General features: G+C 43.2%; 1 protein-coding gene across 3 annotated transcripts in view; it reads right to left on the bottom strand.

Moving 5' to 3' along the window:
• Window positions 1–697: 697 nt before the first annotated feature.
• LOC121548656 (serine/threonine-protein phosphatase 6 regulatory subunit 2-like) overlaps window positions 698–18504 on the bottom strand; it is a 28812-nt gene continuing 11005 nt past the window's right edge. Inside the window, exons 8-24 of one of the 3 annotated variants that reach the window (XM_041860177.2) lie at window positions 8579–8705; window positions 8095–8247; window positions 7654–7896; window positions 5979–6011; window positions 5235–5299; window positions 4988–5103; window positions 4759–4844; window positions 4472–4552; window positions 4281–4378; window positions 4073–4130; window positions 3850–3977; window positions 3520–3704; window positions 3252–3396; window positions 2960–3042; window positions 2636–2798; window positions 2105–2224; window positions 698–1725 (exon numbers count right to left, since the gene is read on the bottom strand). In XM_041860177.2, the coding sequence (XP_041716111.2) occupies window positions 1668–1725; window positions 2105–2224; window positions 2636–2798; window positions 2960–3042; window positions 3252–3396; window positions 3520–3704; window positions 3850–3977; window positions 4073–4130; window positions 4281–4378; window positions 4472–4552; window positions 4759–4844; window positions 4988–5103; window positions 5235–5299; window positions 5979–6011; window positions 7654–7896; window positions 8095–8247; window positions 8579–8705 (1942 nt within the window). In that variant the 3' untranslated portion in view covers window positions 698–1667. The remainder of the gene's footprint in view (window positions 1726–2104; window positions 2225–2635; window positions 2799–2959; window positions 3043–3251; window positions 3397–3519; window positions 3705–3849; window positions 3978–4072; window positions 4131–4280; window positions 4379–4471; window positions 4553–4758; window positions 4845–4987; window positions 5104–5234; window positions 5300–5978; window positions 6012–7653; window positions 7897–8094; window positions 8248–8578; window positions 8706–18504) is intronic. The other 2 variants (XM_041860182.2, XM_041860190.2) reach the window with 2 other exon arrangements.

The raw sequence follows: 18504 nt of genomic DNA, 5'->3' as shown, positions 1-18504 counted from the left end.
CAAAAGCTATGGCATTAATTAACCTGTTAAAACACTAATCATCTGTTTTACACTCACTCTTTATATATTTAGACTGAAACAAGTTAAGTTGGCATCAAGACACTCACCTCCATTCTGGTAACAGTCCTAAAAGGAGGGTGCTGGGGGAAACACCAATGCATCCTGCCCTTCCTCTATGCCTGAAGGTGATCATACATAATTGGATGGGTGAAAGCTCTATGGTTGTCATCCATCCAATTCTGTTGGATCAGTGAAATCTCCAAGAATGGAAGGATGCATTTAAGTACTTTGCTATTCATGTGGACAACCACACACTTTAATTGTCTAATTTAAAAACATAAAAAACAACAGTCATAGAACTAGCTAGGTGTCAAATGATTAAGTACACTAGTGCAACTGTTCCTAACCTTTTCCAGTTGCTGTACCACCTACTGAATTTTGCTCTGCCCGGAGTACCCCCTCGTGAATTTTACCAGTAGGCCTATGGTGTCATGAGGCTTCTCAAGGACCCCCTGTTGATAGGCCAAGTACCCCCAGGGTTCCTAGTACCACTGCACTAGAGAGATCATGTATTTAGCAGAACCCAACGTAGACCCTCTCAAATCGTGTTTCGCAAGAGGACAGCTTCAACCCTATCTGTTGCAAAGGCAACTCCTTCCCTATAAGTGTTGAGGAAAAACGGAACATTGACACGTGGTAATCTCAAGATTGCTTGTAAAATGACTTTAAATGTAAATATTTGAATATAGGTAGATCATGTTTGGTTGATTTTAAGGGGGATAACAATAACTTAAAGTCAAATACAATCAGGTCTCAGCTCACTAGCTAGGTCAACAGAGAACCAGTTATACATGCAATAACATAAGACAGATCAAAACCTTGAGTTCAGTTTATATCTAAATTAGTTGGCCCATATAACTATACCGAATGAGTCTTCCTCTTGACAACACTAAAAGTAGATAAAAAAAAAAAGGTTTAAGTCATTTTTTAAATAAAATGGCTAATTGTCATTATTGCACATGAGCAGAAGACTAATACTATAGAACTGTGTTCCTCGACCCACCCCTTTTCCTTGATGGACACTTTAAAAAACATTCAGAGAACTGGTGCGGTACAAGAATAAAGAGATGAGGGTAGTACACTTAACGTTGTGCTAGAATGTACAGTAAAAATGACTGCATAAGTGCCTTCTTTTAAGCTCTCAAGGGAAAAAAATATTTCAGAAAGGTATTTATTGTTGAGGCATCATTTCGTTTAGTTAACCTGTGCTATCCACTCCCTACCACTTAGGTCCAACTGTTTGTGAAAAGAGTAAGAGAACAAATCCTTCAGAAAAAAACTTTATACTCCTCTCAGATTTCGGTTGTTTAAAAGAGATCACTGCTACATTAAAACCACACGTACTTATGTGCAACATCAGAAAAGGCTTTGAAGACAATTTCCTCTACACTGTTCTGCCTGTTGGTTGGGATGATTGGTTGCTTTTACACGTCCCGCCTCCTCATTATTGGTGTTGATTGGCAGTGTCCAGTTCCAATAACATGGCAGCGTGATTCATTAAAACACTGTAGGTTGCAGTGAGGTTATTTGGGGAGGAGGGTGGTCTCCCTGGAAATGGCACAGTCTGTCACACCAGTCTGGGGTTTAGGGCTCTGTCTGTCTGCCCCTCAGACAGGCCCGTTGACTGCTGGCATCTCTGGGTACTGGGCCTGGGGTGGATTCTCTCTGGAGGGTGGTAGAAGGAGAAGAAGAGGGGGTAGAGAGACGCGATTTAAGGAAGTGAGGCAGAAGATAGAAGACGGAGACAAAGTGAGAGGAGGGTGATAACATTATTATAATCCTACATTGCAGACCACCTCTCGTTCTCTGGCAGAATAAGAGTTCACAGTAAATATTTCTACAGGCTCACAACACTGGCAAAGAGCACTGCTATTGTTCAACGTCCAGATGCATGTCTTGGCTCTGGCTGTTTAGAAAAGGAAACTGGGTTGCTAGAATATTTTTTTGCCCTGATCTGCCTGGGATCTCTACATGTGTATGTGTGTTGTATACGTGCAAGCATGCATTATTTGCATTACTTGTACACACACAAGCTTGCACCTACTTGTCTGTCTGAGGGGTGGGGGCCGAGGTTGGCGGTGTGTCTGCTGCAAGCTGTGCCTTTGGGTGGGACTTGGGGGCGTCTGTGAGGGACAGTTTTTCCAGAGGGATGGGATTCTCCTCACTGTAGCACAGAGATTTTTTTTTTTGCATGTTAGTCAGTCTTCAACAAAAGTGTGCGTAGAAAATAAACATGTGAAGAATTGAATTGACCTGTTTAATTTATATAAACTGTATTTTTCACATATTTAGCTTCACCACTCCAACTCTTATTTAAAATACTAGTGATTTTTCTTTAGTAAAGCACATTCATAGTTCATGGGAAGCTCCCTGGATTTCCAAACTCTGAATCCAGTCATTTCAGTTCAAGTCCAGTATATAATTACTTCAATGTGGTAGTTATGTTTCAAATATAGATGTTTATTTACATGGGTACTAAGGCTTGAGTGGACTTCTTCAGAGTGATTTAGCATTGACTGAACGTGAGGATGAGGCGTCTAACTCATGTTAAACCAACAGGTTCTAGTTTCCCAACCTTTTGACCTCTGCTTTCTTGCTGGTGGTTGCCTTGGCGGCGGCGGCAGTCTTGTCGTCCTCCTCGCTGTCGGAGCCCCCGGAGGAGCTGCTATCTGAGGCTACGAGGGGAGCCTTCCTACCCTCACCCACCGGCCACTCACCACCGGGAGAGGGGCTCGCACCTGGACACACACAATCACTTTATTGCTTTGGCTTGTGCGTTAGGTAATGAAAGCCTTGAAAAACAAGGTTTTACTGGTCTCAATGCAATAGTGACTGTCTCCACAAGGGGGAGCTAAGCCAAATGTCAGTTGGCTGAAACCTCCCATCATCCCACACTCACCACTCTTGTCCGGACCCTGTTTGACTTGTTTGTCTGCGTCACTGTTGCCTACGGGAGAGCTGCATCTGGGGCCAGCCTCTGGGCTGCAGGGAGAGGAGGTTAGCTTCAGGTACAGAGCACTGACAACACACCACTAGGCATGTCACACAATGACATAAACAACAACGTCTTATGTTGGTGATTTAAAAAGGGCTTCCTAAAAATGTTTGATAAATTGACAAGTTACGATATCCCAGACACTAACATCAAATCAAATTTATATAGAATTGTATGGAGAGTGTTTGGTCCCCACCTGCTGAAAGGTTGGAACTCTGTGAAGTTGGCCCAACCTGCCACCTGTTTGTCTCCTCCACTCCCCCCTGGGGAATCCCAGCCTGCAGGACCCGGAGAGGATGAGTTACCCCCAGCGTCCCCGAAACTCGCTGTCCAGCTTTGACCTTCACATGATAACATGGTAAGAGGAGAAAAAAAAGTCTACAATAATGGTTTTCGCAAAGTGGAGACCATTCATGATTTCTGTCTAATTGATTGAGTAACTATGGGTAATAAGCATAGTTTACAAGTAGCTGATTGATTGCCAGGCGTACTGGGTGTGTTGTCCTTGCTCTCCTGCAGGCTGCCTGTGTCTGGGGCGCTCTGTCTGGAGTCGTCGTCCTCGTCTGAGCCCGACCCGCGGTCCCGCTCCCGACCCCCGTTCTCCAGACTACTCCTGGAGCTGCTCTCTGAGGTGTGGGACACCCCAAACCTGACACATGGAGAGAAAGAGAAGAGAGGTTTGAAGAGCGAGAGTTGGGGAAAAAAAGAAGGAGTGAGAGAGTGAGATCGAGGAGAGAGCTGCACATTGGCATAACATCCCCTACTTTGTTTTTGGATCTTGAATTTTTACCAACCTTGTTCTGGATTTCACTTGTGTTGCATAGTTAATCTCCTTCTCCTCCCAAATGTCCTCCTCCTCTTCAGCATCGTCAAACTGACGTATCCTCTCTTTACAGCAGGCCTCAAAGGCAGTAGCGTTGGCCTGTATTCACACACAGGGAGAGGGAAACATGTAAAACTTTCACTACACGCACAATGAAGCTGGTAGACATTACGGAACACAATACAACAACTTACACTATTATCATCAGCATCTAGATTGAAGTTTATTTCTGCAATCCGGTCAAATGTGGCACTTAGGAAAGGAAGGAAACAAAGTAGCATTTAATGCAAACAGCAGCTGTTAGCCCCCTGAGGTCTGTCATAGCAAACTGCTGTACAGTCTGTTTCAAAGCTGACTTCTAGTTATTGGAGAAGGAATAGTGGAACGGACGACTAAACTCACTTGATGTTTTCATCATGCTCACTGAACTCCTCATCGTTGAACCCAAACTGATCCACAAAGTTGGCAGTCATCTGCTGGGTCTGATAGTCTGAGAAAGCCTGGGGGGGAAAACATGAAATGAGTCCTTTCATAAATCATTCTCTTTCCTCATGGGCAGACAAATGTGTTGCCATGGTGCTTTGGCTTCCTACCTGTTGGAGTGACAGATCGTTGGGGAAGGGACTCTCCATATCATCGTCCTCACTGGAGGAGTGTAGGTTATGGGTGCTCACCTGGGACAGACAGAATTAGAGCGTGAGGAAATGACAGACAGAATGTGTAGCAGGGAATGCTTGAGCAAGAAAAATGTGTCTATTTGTGTGTTGGAGAGAAACACAGTTACTGGACCTGGACACTGCCAATCAACACCAATAATGAGGCGGCGGGACGTGTAAAAAGCAACCCATCATCCCAACCATTGGTTGATACCAGTTCTCACCAGTTCAACTGTGTTTCTCCTGTTGGTCTCTCTCAGGGTCTCATCCACAAAGCTCTCCCAGCGTCCTCTGCAGTCCTCTGGCAACTCTGCAATATCACAGACCAGACCAGTTCTGAGTACTCACCCAGGCACAGTAACTGGCAATAGCAGTTGAACATTCTTTCCTACTTCTGTATTTATAAAAGAATAGGAAGGTATGCAATCTGGCAGCTCATCAAAAAACACATACCTTTGATGAGGTCACTGATCTGGGACTGGACTGGTCCTTTCTCTAGGTTCTGTACCACCATGTTGGCCATCCTGGTCAGGTGACCCATGTTACCTCTCCTAGCGCCGCCCTCCGCCCTGAGAGACAAAACCACACACAGGTTAATGACATCTAACAGACAGTACTATCATGTGTTAGATTCCAGCATTGTAGTGAAACAATACCAAAGGCAGTTCCACAGATTTGCGTGTCTGACATTTTGTCTTACTGTATTTGATCGTTCTCCTCCCAGGCGTCCAGGATCCTCTGTACCAACCGACACTGCTGGAAGAGCTGAGGAGGAAGAACAAAATAATACAGATTCAGAGACAACATCAAAACACAACTTTATAATGTATAACGCTGTCGGACCAACAGGCTCCGAGACGGCTTCTACCCCCAAGCCATAAGACTGCTAAATAGTCAATTAATGGTACCCAAACTATCTGCACTGACTCTACGCACACTCACTAGACCCCTCAAACGCAACGGTGGACCTGGAAGCCAGTTCCACTGCGTTTTTTTCATTGTTCCCCTCTAATCAGGGACTGATTTAGACCTGGGACACTAGGTAGGTGCAATTAATCAGGTAGAACAGAAGACCAGCAGGCTCCAGACTTCGTAGGGTAAGAGCTGAATACCCCTGCACTAGACTATATATACTGTGCCTTGCAAAAATATTAATCCCCCTTGGCGTTTTTCCTATTTTGTTGCACCACAATCTGTAATTTAAATTGATTTTTATTTGGATTTCATGTAATGTACATAGTCCAAATTGGTGAAGTGAAATGAAAAAAATTACTTGTTTCAAAAAATTCTAAAAAATAAATAACGTAAAAGTGGTGCGTGCATATGTATTCACCCTCTTTGCTATGAAGCCCCTAAATAAGATCTGGTGCAACTAACTACCTTCAGAAGTCACATAGTTAAATAAAGTCCACATGTGTGCAATCTAAGTGTCACATGATCTCACCTGTTCTGAAAGGCCCCAGAGTCTGCAACACCACTAAGCAAGGGGCACCACCAAGCAAGCGGCACCATGAAGACCAAGGAGCTCTCCAAACAGGTCAGGGACAAAGTTGTGGAGAAGTACAGATCAGGGTTGGGTTATAAAAAAATATCAGAAACTTTGAACATCCCACGGAGCACCATTAAATCCATTATTTTAAAAATGGAAAGAATGTGGCACCACAACAAACCTGCCAAGAGAGGGCCGCCCACTAAAACTCATGGACCAGGCAAGGAGGGCATTAATCAGAGAGGCAACAAAGAGACCAAAGATAACCCTGAAGGAGCTGCAAAGCTCCACAGCGGAGATTGGAGTATCTGTCCATAGGACCACTTTAAGCCATACACTCCACAGAGCTGGGCTTTACGGAAGAGTGGCCAGAAAAAAGCCATTGCTTAAAGAAAAAAATAAGCAAACACGTTTGGTGTTTGCCAAAAACCATGTGAGAGACTAAAATTTAGCTTTTTGGCCATCAAGGAAAATGCTATGTCTGGCGCAAACCCAACACCTCTCATCACCCCGGGAACACCATCCCCACAGTGAAGCATGGTGGTGGCAGCATCATGCTGTGGGGATGTTTTTCATCGGCAGGGACTGGGAAACTGGTCAGAATTGAAGGAATGATAGATGGCGCTAAATACAGGGAAATTCTTGAGGGAAACCTGTTTCAGTCTTCCAGAGATTTGAGACTGGGATGGAGGTTCACCTTCCAGCAGGACAATGACCCTAAGCTTACTGCTAAAGCAATACTTGTGTGGTTTAAGGGGAAACATTTAAATGTCTTGGAATGGCCTAGTCAAAGCCCAGACCTCAATCCAATTGAGAAGCTGTGGTATGACTTAAAGATTGCTGTACACCAGCAGAACCCATCCAACTTGAAGGAGCTGGAGCAGTTTTGCCTTGAAGAATGGGCAAAAATCCCAGTGGCTAGATGTGCCAAGCTTATAGAGACATACCCACGGGGGGCCAGTATGAAAAATAAAAAAATGATGTATGCACTCACTAACTGTAAGTCGCTCTGGATAAGAGCATCTGCTAAATGACACACACAAAAAAAAAATAATACCACAAGAGACTTGCAGCTGTAATTGCTGCAAAAGGTGGCTCTACAAAGTATTGACTTGGGGGGTGTGAATAGTTATGCATACTCAAGTGTTCTGTTTTGTCTTATTTCTTGTTTGTTTCACAATAAAAAATATTTTGCATCTTCAAAGTGGTAGGCATGTTGTGTAAATCAAATGATACAAACCCCCCAAAAATCAATTTTAATTCCAGGTTGTAAGGCAACAAAATTGGAAAAATGCCAAGGGGGGTGAATACCTTTGCAAGCCACTGTACACACTTCATTGACACTCCCACACAAACACTTTTATACTCATCATATGCTGCTGCTACGCTGTTCTTTATTTTACTCTTATTAGTATAATCTATCCTGATGCCTAGTCACTTTACCCTGCCTTCATGTACATACTGTATCTACCGCATACCTGTGCACATTTATTGATTTTATTTTGTTCCTATTTTTTTTGTTGTAAACTCTGCATCCTTGGGAAGGGCTCATAGCAAGCAAATAAAATGTGATGTTTTAGACAAGGGTATTACTGCACATAGACAGACGCAGAGCTACCAAGCCACCTACATGTGCCACCAGGGTGTTGTGAAGGGTGGTCTCCTCCACCGGGTCGCTGGCTTTGGCTGGCTCCCCAGCCTCCCCTCCTGCCTCCCCCTGGTTCTCTGGGCCTGCTGGGGGCTTCTCCTCCTTGTGGTTCTGGAGGCCAGGGACAGGCCGCTCCTCTGGGCCAGAGTGGTTCAGGATGGACGCCACACACAGCTCCACTTGGAAGTGCAAGAAGTTATTCCATGAGTACTTGAAGAACAGGTCCTGTGGAGAGCAAAGAGCGAGAGAACCGTTGTGACCGATGGTGGGTGAGTGAACGAGAGCAAGAAAGTGAGTGAGTGTGAATGACCGAAAGGAGAGGAAATGAATAAAAGAAAAGCGCGTGCCAGAGCGTGAACAAATGAATGAATGCCAAAGAGTGAGAGATCATGAGCAGTTTGAGACCCGGCATTGCAGACACACCAGTAGCTGGTCCATGGTGGTGAGCTTGCAGAGCTCCTGACAGACACTGGGGGCGCTGGTCTGCAGCAGGGCAGCCACCAGCCGGGCCACGTGAAGGCGGGCGTTCCCCAGCGGCTCCTCCAGAAGGCCAACGGTCGTCAGTATTGCACTTTTCTACACACATAGAAACACACACTATGTTCAATAAAATTACTCAACAGTCCAATGCATACAGGAAAGACTGTGTTGAACAAGTTGATTTCAATTATGTGTGTTAATGGTTGTAAACCCCCTGAAGTTTATTTATTAAAGTATGGTTGGAATTCTCCTGCAGTCTGCTGGCTTCCAACATAATTGAATTAGACAATTTTAACCCAAAAAGTATTTATGTTTCATAAAAATTATTGACTGTAGACTGACTGAGTGTCTCTCTTTCTTTCTTAGTACCCACTGACCACTGTAAATTGATCAGCCACAGCCATACGGCCTTACTGTATGTCCTTACCTTGGGTGGATTCAGGAGAAGCTGCTGGAAGTCCTTAAGATGGGGCTCAATGGCATGTAGAATACTGCTGTTGACAGTGTAAGTCCTTTCATATCCCTGAGAATAGAGATCCATCAGCCCCTCCAACCTGGGACGGAGAGAGAGAACAAGGGAGGGATAAGGAAAAAGATGTTCACATGTTAAAATAGCTGGAGAGATGGTCCCTGTCTAGGAACAACCTCTAGCCCCTACCCCTGCTGATAGAATAATTATTAATGACTAATTATTACACCCTGAAACTGTGTGAAATGTGTTAGAATGTGTGAGTGTAGGACCAGTAAAGACTATGACATTGAGCTACTATTTAGCAATGTGAATAAGAGTTAGGCCAGACAACAAAGGACAAGGAGAACTGTCTACAGACAACTGAGAAACCAAGATAAAGAGGCCTCCCAATTTAGGGAGGAGAGAAACTGTTAGGCTTTTTAAGGAGTATGAAATATGGTGCAGGATATTGTGAGGACGGCGATAACTAAGGAATGCATGTGTGTGTGTGTGTGTATGTATGCGTGTGTGTGTGAACTGATGGTCAGGAGAGCAGTTTTAAAGTGGAAAACTACAGCCCGCCTAAAGAGGGGATGGATTTTTGTATGACGTGTGAGTATAAAAGATGGACTCTGAAATTGTGATGGCAGAATTCTCAATGAATAAACATCTCTGACTATGCAGACCGGGACTCTGTCCGTTTCATTGATCCAAAAGCATTACAACCTTTTGGGAGACGCACAGAGACACTGAAATAGTTTGATAAATAATTCACATAACAGCTTGGTCCTTCTGAGCCGGAATCCAATACCTGACTCTGTCATTCCAGGTAACTCTGAAAACCGTCGGGTTAAGGGTTAAAACAGGCCAGAGGACACCTGATTAATGACAGAGACGGTGACGGAATCCAAACCTACATTGAATCTCGGCTGCAAGGATAAGGTCAGTAGTCTTTATTCATTACTTGGTGAAATTGATTTGAGAACTTGCTAAAATATTGACTGAGGGTAACGTCATAATTTAAAGTAGCAAATTGATCAATGCGTAGCCATTTTAAGGTAGCCGATTTAAGGTTGTAGCCAATTTAAAGTTGGTGGGTCCGTAACGATTCACGGTAATAGGCCATTACCAAAAGAAACTACCTGTATTCAGAGAACCTGTAGTAGATTATAGAACAGTAACGTTCAACAAATAATCCGGGTTGGGGAAATACAGTGAAAGTAATGTGTGAAGAGAAGGTTAAGATAGAGTAGGTCTGCTCATCTCGTACGGGTGAATGGTTAGCTTGAGCGGCTGTGAGTCATTCAGTGATTCATTTAAGCACGAGTGGCTGCTTATCTGTGTGGGTGATCGGACAACAAAAATAAATCCTGTAAATAATAGCCTTTTCTTTGTGGAGAAAGTGTAAGGAAAGGGACTATATTTAAGGTCGTTTGAAGCTTCTAAAAGCTGGTGGAGAAAGGGCTTGCCCAATCTCGCATTAGGAAAGAGAATAATTAATGTTATGTGGATATACATTTACCAACTGAGTGGAAGATTCACATTACTAGGAGGGGTATGAGAAATCCTGTTGGAGGAACAAGTCACGTGTACCGGTGTGATCATGACAGAATGCATTGTATTTTGGTCAATCTTTCAGGGTGTGTTTCGGACATTATATTTGGAAACTTTAGAGGTAATGTAGGATTGTAATAAAATTGACTACAGTAAAATAATAACTGGGATAAGGTTAACATTCCAAATTTGGGCCCTTTGATAGAATAAAATATTCCTGTAGGTTATACAAATAGTAATTAAGCGCGTTTGAGAACAACATTGTGTGAATGTGGAATGAGAGTGGTATAATGGTGTAAATGAGTCGCACTCTGAAGTTTGAATGATGAGATAGAGGTGTGTATGATAATTGTATATAAGTTTGAATAATAAGCTTTTCATGTAATGATATCTTGGAGTTTCGTACAACACTGCCTGTCAATAGAATACAAGATTTATGGAGTCCAGGGATAGAAGAAATCTCCATTATGTGACCAGGTGGAGGGAGAGGTATGGTTTTGAGGGACGTTTGGACGCAGACAAACTCGAATCCATGGTAAAAAAGATGCACAAGGTGTGTAAAGGTATGAGTCAGGAGATGAGAGAGTAGGAGGGGGCCAGTACCCACTGATAGCCTTACCTAATCTATTGGCAGGGAATGAAGGGGCCCCATCAACCTTAGATGTATACAGTAATAATAATAATAATATGCCATTTAGCAGACAGGCCATGAACACAGAGGACGTGGCCAGAGCGGTAGAAGGAATGACCCACCCCAAAACAGGAATATTAAGGTTTGGGCTGCCGTTAGAGGGCAGTGGGTTTCAGGGGATGCCCAGAGGGCACTTTTGCCATGGGCCGATCACGGAGAGTATATTGGGAAAATAATTGAATTGTGTAATAGCCTCAGAGAACATTACCATCGTCATGCAGACTTCTCTAAAGCACATGAGTGTAAACAAGAGGATAGTGAGACTGTCAGCCAGTACTTAGAGAGAGTTAAAGATGTGTTTAACGCAAACAGTGGCATACCGAGCCAGACCAGAGACAGGGGAATGATACGCCCTACCATCAGCAATTAAAAATATAGCGTTCCTCAGTGGAATGAGACCAGAGATAAGCAGGACCTTTAAAAATACTTTGATAGGGTGGAGAACGGCACAGCAACACTGATTGAGGTTAAAAAAGTATGCAGTTTACCAAGAGCAGATTGGGAGAGAAAATAGGAGTAAGAGATCTTAAGGGAGTGCCAACTCTCGGAGAGATAGTGAGGCCAGAACAAAGGAACAGTGCCTGGAAATCACAGTCTGTTTTGTTGTTTTTTCCAGTTCTGCTGGGAGTATATTTGATGATGGGGATTTGTGTTGAATGAGAGGCTAGAGACTTCAGAAAATAATAATTGGAATAATAATTAAATACAGTGAGGGAAATAAGTATTTGATCCCCTGCTGATTTTGTACGTTTGCCCACTGACAAAGACATGATCAGTCTATAATTTTAATGGTAGGTTTATTTGAACAGTGAGAGACAGAATAACAACAACAAAATCCAGAAAAATGCATGTCAAAAGTTTAATGAATTGATTTGCATTTAAATGAGGGAAATAAGTATTTGACCCCTCTGCAAAACACAACTTAGTACTTGGTGGCAAAACCCTTGTTGGCAATCACAGAGGTCAGACGTTTCTTGTAGTTGGCCACCAGGTTTGCACACATCTCAGGAGGGATTTTGTTCCACTCCTCTTTGCAGATCTTCTCCAAATCATTAAGGTTTCGAGGCTGACGTTTGGCAACTCAAACCTTCAGCTCCCTCCACAGATTTTCTATGGAATTAAGGTCTGGAGACTGGCTAGGCCACTCCAGGACCTTAATGTGCTTCTTCTTGAGCCACTCCTTTGTTGCCTTGGCCATGTGTTTTGGGTCATTGTCATGCTGGAATACCCATCCATGACCCATTTTCAATGCCCTGGCTGAGGGAAGGAGGTTCTCACCCAAGATTTGACGGTACATGGCCCCGTCCATCGTCCCTTTGATGCGGTGAAGTTGTCCTGTCCCCTTAGCAGAAAAACACCCCCAAAGCATAATGTTTCCACCTCCATGTTTGACGGTGGGGATGGTGTTCTTGGGGTCATAGGCAGCATTCCTCCTCCTCCAAACACGGCAAGTTGAGTTGATGCCAAAGAGCTCCATTTTGGTCTCATCGGACTACAACACTTTCACCCAGTTCTCCTCTGAATCATTCAGATGTTCATTGGCAAACTTCAGACGGCCCTGTATATGTGCTTTCTTGAGCAGGGGAACTTGCTGGCGCTGCAGGATTTCAGTCCTTCACGGCGTAGTGTGTTACCAATTGTTTTCTTGGTGACTATGGTCCCAGCTGCCTTGAGATCATTGACAAGAACCTCCCGTGTAGTTCTGGGCTGATTCCTCACCGTTCTCATGATCATTGCAACTCCACGAGGTGAGATCTTGCATGGAGCCCTAGGCCGAGGGAGATTGACAGTTCTTTTGTGTTTCTTCCATTTGGGAATAATCGCACCAACTGTTGTCACCTTCTCACCAAGCTGCTTGGCGATGGTCTTGTAGCCCATTCCAGCCTTGTGTAGGTCTACAATCTTGTCCCTGACATCCTTGGAGAGCTCTTTAGTCTTGGCCATGGTGGAGAGTTTGGAATCTGATTGATTGATTGCTTCTGTGGACAGGTGTCTTTTATACAGGTAACAAACTGAGATTAGGAGCACTCCCTTTAAGAGTGTGCTCCTAATCTCAGCTCGTTACCTGTATAAAAGACACCTGGGAGCCAGAAATCTTTCTGATTGAGAGGGGGTCAAATACTTATTTCCCTCATTAAAATGCAAATCAATTTATAACATTTTTGACATGCGTTTTTCTGGATTTTTGTTGTTATTATTCTGTCTCTCACTGTTTCAAATAAACCTACCATTCAAATTATAGACTGATCATTTCTTTGTCAGTGGGCAAATGTACAAAATCAGCAGGGGATCAAATACTTTTTTTCCCTCACTGTATTAACTTGCTCACCCAAACGTAGACATACGTCATAGGTGAGACATAATTAATATAATGTTGTACAAAAACAATTTAGGGTTTCCATTAAGGAACGTCAATCGCTACATTGGATATTAATACTATGGAGATAAATTCAATATATGCTGGTGAACTACGGCATGTGTTTGGTGTTATTTGTAGCCTACTTAGAAAGGACAGTTACCTACAGTGGGGAGAAGAAGAAGAATTTGATACACTGCCGATTTTTGCAGGTTTTCCTACTTACAAAGCATGTAGAGGTCTGTAATTTTTATCATAGGTACACTTCAACTGTGAGAGACGGAATCTAAAACAAAAATCCAGAAAATCACATTGTATGATTTTTAAGTAATTAATTTGCATTTTATTGCATGACATAAGTATTTGATACATTCCACTCCCGAGTGGCGCAGTGGTCTAAGGCACTGCATCGCAGTGCTAGCTGTGCCACTAGAGATCCTGGTTCAAGTCCAGGCTCTGTCGCAGCCGGCTGCGACCGGGAGACCCATGGGCGGCGCACAATTGGTCCAGCGTCGTCCAAGGTAGGGGAGGGTTTGGCCGGCAGGGATGTGGGTTCGTTTCCCACGGGGGGCCAGTATGAATAAAAAAACAAAACATGTATGCATTCACTAACTGTAAGTCGCTCTGGATAAGAGCGTCTGCTAAATAACTAAAATGTAAATGTAATACATCAGAAAAGCAGAACTTAACATTTGGTACAGAAACCTTTGTTTGCAATTACAGAGATCATACATTTCCTGTAGGTCTTGACCAGGTTTGCACACACTGCAGCAGGGATTTTGGCCCAGGTTTGCACACACTGCAGCAGGGTTAAAACACTTCTCTGGTCCCAGTCAGCTGTCAAAAGAGGAAGTTTCGATAGATAGAGATCTACTTATAGAGAGCTACAGTAGGGCCCCAATTAAGGAAGTTCACAGATGGGTGAAGCAAGGCACAGTAAATAAGGAAGGAATATGGGTCAAAGACAGCTTACCAATTCTCCCGAAATTACTGTTTAGATATGCTGCAATATTGACACACGGGCAGAGCCATGTGTCAACGGGAGGGATGGATGGTAGAGCAGATTAGACAACACTTTGTTGCATATGGGATTACTAATTATAAAAATAAATATAAAAACTTTTGTTCAAGATGTGTTATCTGTGCTCAAAATAATCACCAGGGCAGACAAAGGGCACCTCAGGGTGAGTATCCTCCGGCTAAGTACCCCTTCCAGCAATTGGAAATTGATTTTATAGAGTTATCACGGAGTGAAGGGAAGAAATTTTGAGTAGCCCCAGATAAAGATGGGTTATCCCCCTTTGAGAAAGTGTTTGGAAGACCTTACAGAATGCCACAGTTGGCAGGACCAGAACAGGCAGACATAGAACTAGAGAATACACTAGCAGAACACATGAGAAAATTGTTCGTTAACCATACCCGTATGTCTAAGAATTTGTGTCCTACAGGAGAATTAAAGGAGAAGGTGATTCATAGTACAGTGGGGAAAAAAAGTATTTAGTCAGCCACCAATTGTGCAAGTTCTCCCACTTAAAAAGATGAGGCCTGTAATTTTCATCATAGGTACACGTCAACTATAACAGAGATAATAATGACAACTATAATGAGAAAAAAAAATCCAGAAAATCACATTGTAGGATTCTTAATTTATTTATTTGCAAATTATGGTGGAAAATAAGTATTTGGTCAATAACAAAAGTTTCTCAATACTTTGTTATATACCCTTTGTTGGCAATGACACAGGTCAAACGTTTTCTGTAAGTCTTCACAAGGTTATCACACACTGTTGCTGGTATTTTGGCCCATTCCTCCATGCAGATCTCCTCTAGAGCAGTGATGTTTTGGGGCTGTCGCTGGGCAACACGGACTTTCAACTCCCTCCAAAGATTTTCTATGGGGTTGAGATCTGGAGACTGGCTAGGCCACTCCAGGACCTTGAAATGCTTCTTACGAAGCCACTCCTTCGTTGCCCGGGCGGTGTGTTTGGGATCATTGTCATGCTGAAAGACCCAGCCACGTTATCTTCAATGCCCTTGCTGATGGAAGGAGGTTTTCACTCAAAATCTCACGATACATGGCCCCATTCATTCTTTCCTTTACACGGATCAGTCGTCCTGGTCCCTTTGCAGAAAAACAGTCCCAAAGCATGATGTTTCCACCTCCATGCTTCACAGTAGGTATGGTGTTCTTTGGATGCAACTCCGCATTCTTTGTCCTCCAAACACGACGAGTTGAGTTTTAACCAAAAAGTTATATTTTGGTTTCATCTGACCATATGACATTCTCCCAATCCTCTTCTGGATCATCCAAATGCACTCTAGCAAACTTCAGACGGGCCTGGACATGTACTGGTTTAAGCAGGGGGACACGTCTGGCACTGCAGGATTTGAGTCCCTGGCGGCGTAGTGTGTTACTGATGGTAGGCTTTGTTACTTTGGTCCCAGCTCTCTGCAGGTCATTCACTAGGTCCCCCCGTGTGGTTCTGGGATTTTTGCTCACCGTTCTTGTGATCATTTTGACCCCACGGGGTGAGATCTTGCGTGGAGCCCCAGATCGAGGGAGATTATCAGTGGTCTTGTATGTCTTCCATTTCCTAATAATTGCTCCCACAGTTGATTTCTTCAAACCAAGCTGCTTACCTATTGCAGATTCAGTCTTCCCAGCCTGGTGCAGGTCTACAATTTTGTTTCTGGTGTCCTTTGACAGCTCTTTGGTCTTGGCCATAGTGGAGTTTGGAGTGTGACTGTTTGAGGTTGTGGACAGGTGTATTTTATACTGATAACAAGTTCAAACAGGTGCCATTAATACAGGTAACGAGTGGAGGACAGAGGAGCCTCTTAAAGAAGAAGTTACAGGTCTGTGAGAGCCAGAAATCTTGCTTGTTTGTAGGTGACCAAATACTTATTTTCCACCATAATTTGCAAATAAATTCATTAAAAATCCTACAATGTGATTTTCTGGAGAAAAAAAACCTCAATTTGTCTGTCATAGTTGACGTGTACCTATGATGAAAATTACAGGCCTCTCATCTTTTTAAGTGGGAGAACTTGCACAATTGGTGGCTGACTAAATACTTTTTTCCCCCACTGTATATAACCTGGAGACTGGGTGTGGATCCAATTGTTGAGGAAAAAGGATTGAAAGCAGTCACGCTGGGAGGAACCATACCAAGTCCTATTGGTAACTGCCTTCGCTATAAGAATAGCTGAGAGAGCCACTTGGGTCCACGTTACCCACTGCAAAAAGGTAGGCCCACATACCAACACTGTTGAACACACACAGAGTTAAAGAGAAGAACTGGACAGGATTGGGATGGCGGTTTTAGGGATTTTGGTGGACTCTGAGCTGCATCATCATGTTAACCATATTATGGATTAATCCAGGTCAACCTAAACAGGGAAATGATGCACTGATTCGATCTCGTAGAAATACTGAAACCAAGAAAGACTATTGGGGGAATGATTATTTTAATAGTTAAAAAGTCAGTTTAGGACAAGATGGGGGATTCAAGATACCATTCGACTTCTCCCATAAAGAGATAGGAGGTTTTGTGGGCTTTGGTAAGAAGGGGGCGTGTACAAGAAAGTTAGGTCCTAGAAGGTATGGTAAATACATTTGCACTGGGGAACGCTCATGTCCTTGGGCAAGGGTGTTTAAACATACCTGGGGAACATACTATGAGAATGGAATGGACGCAGTACACCGATGGGGAATTAAACAAACCCATGATAAATGTAAAACGGAACTGGTGATAACGGTAAAGTCAATTATGCAAGATGACATAGCAAGGAACTATTGGGCCTGTGTTGATGATTTCGGGGCATTTTTCAGGAGAGAAATGAATCTTCCACCTCCGAGACAGATCAGCAGGTAGATCCAATGTTATCACCAGAGGTATCAACAAATAGTCTAATACCCCTTGGAAGGCCCTCAGAAGGAATCCTAAATAGCACTAAACCACCAAGGGTAGAATATTTCCTCTTGCAGGAAATGAACCAAGGAGAAGTAGAAGGAATTTCAAATGAGAACTTCTGGGTAAGGTGGATGAACTACACAGCTAGGGCGTTGGGTCAAACTAATTGTTATGCCTGTTCAACAGGTAGGCCAACCCTTCTAACTGCACCTATGCCTCAGACCATGTTCTCTTGTGTGATAGATTTGGGATCAAACCAAACCTCACCTAATTGTTCTGATATTAAAATAACCACTCTTAAAAAGGATAATACTAAGGCACCCCAATTCACCATGAACTCAATGTTATAGACACCAAAGTAATGCGAATCACAGATCAAATTGGAGAAGGGTTTACAACAAGGTTTTCTGGTGGGTTACAATTCATAAAAATGTTGACCGGATTAATTACATCTACAAAGGTTCGTTAATTAGACAAGGGATGCAGTGAAGAGAATCTCAGGCCAACAATCCGTCACCTCACTCATGACCTGCAGAATAGTTTGGTTCTCGAAATGCTTTTAGCAGAGAAGGGCGGATTTGCAAGATGGTGGGAGGTCATTGTTGTATGTTTATCCCCAACAATACAGCCCCAGATTGTACAGTAACTAGAGCACTGGCAGGTCTCACTGCATTAAGTAAAGAATGGGCTGAGAACTGGGGGGTGAATACATCAATGACTGGTTGGTTTGATAACATGTTTGGTAAATGGAAAACTATTGTTGTAACTATTCTGGCTGCAGCTATAGCTTCTATGGGTATACTTGTTCTTTGTGGATGTTGTCTTATTCCCTGTGTCCGAGGGTTGGTGAGCAAGGCGTTGGAGTATGCAGTATCACAGCAGATGGTGAGATTCGGCCCAATCCCGGACTCCGACCAACCGAATGAAGAATATGACCCACCAGGCTTGGTGGAGGAGGACGACGGTTCAGATAGTTTGAGACTGGATGTTTTCCTAGAACTATAAATCTCTAGTTTAAAAGTTATTGTAATTATATTTTGTGTATTAAAGTCTTGTTTTAAGTATGATGTACTAGTTAACCGATGTTGCAGGATGTGACGAAGCAAATGTTCTTCACTATAGGCTTAGACTGTTGTTTCCAGATAGTGGGTAAACAGGTTGGGTACCATTGCTAAAGAGTAACGTTACGCTTTTAATCATGGGGTAACCCTGATGAACCTGTATTGAATGAGAATTTTTATATGCAAATCAACTTATATGCTTTTTATGGAGTATGAAATATGGTGCAGGATATTGTGAGGACGGCGATAACTAAGGAATGTGTGTGTGTGTATGCATGTGTGTGTGTGTGTATGTATGTACAGTGGGGGAAAAAAGTATTTAGTCAG

The sequence above is a fragment of the Coregonus clupeaformis genome, unplaced genomic scaffold (genome assembly GCF_020615455.1).
Source record: "Coregonus clupeaformis isolate EN_2021a unplaced genomic scaffold, ASM2061545v1 scaf0124, whole genome shotgun sequence".
NCBI lineage: Eukaryota > Metazoa > Chordata > Actinopteri > Salmoniformes > Salmonidae > Coregonus > Coregonus clupeaformis.
The sequence above is the reverse complement of the archived record's forward strand: the minus strand, read 5'-3'. Positions and strand labels throughout refer to the sequence as shown.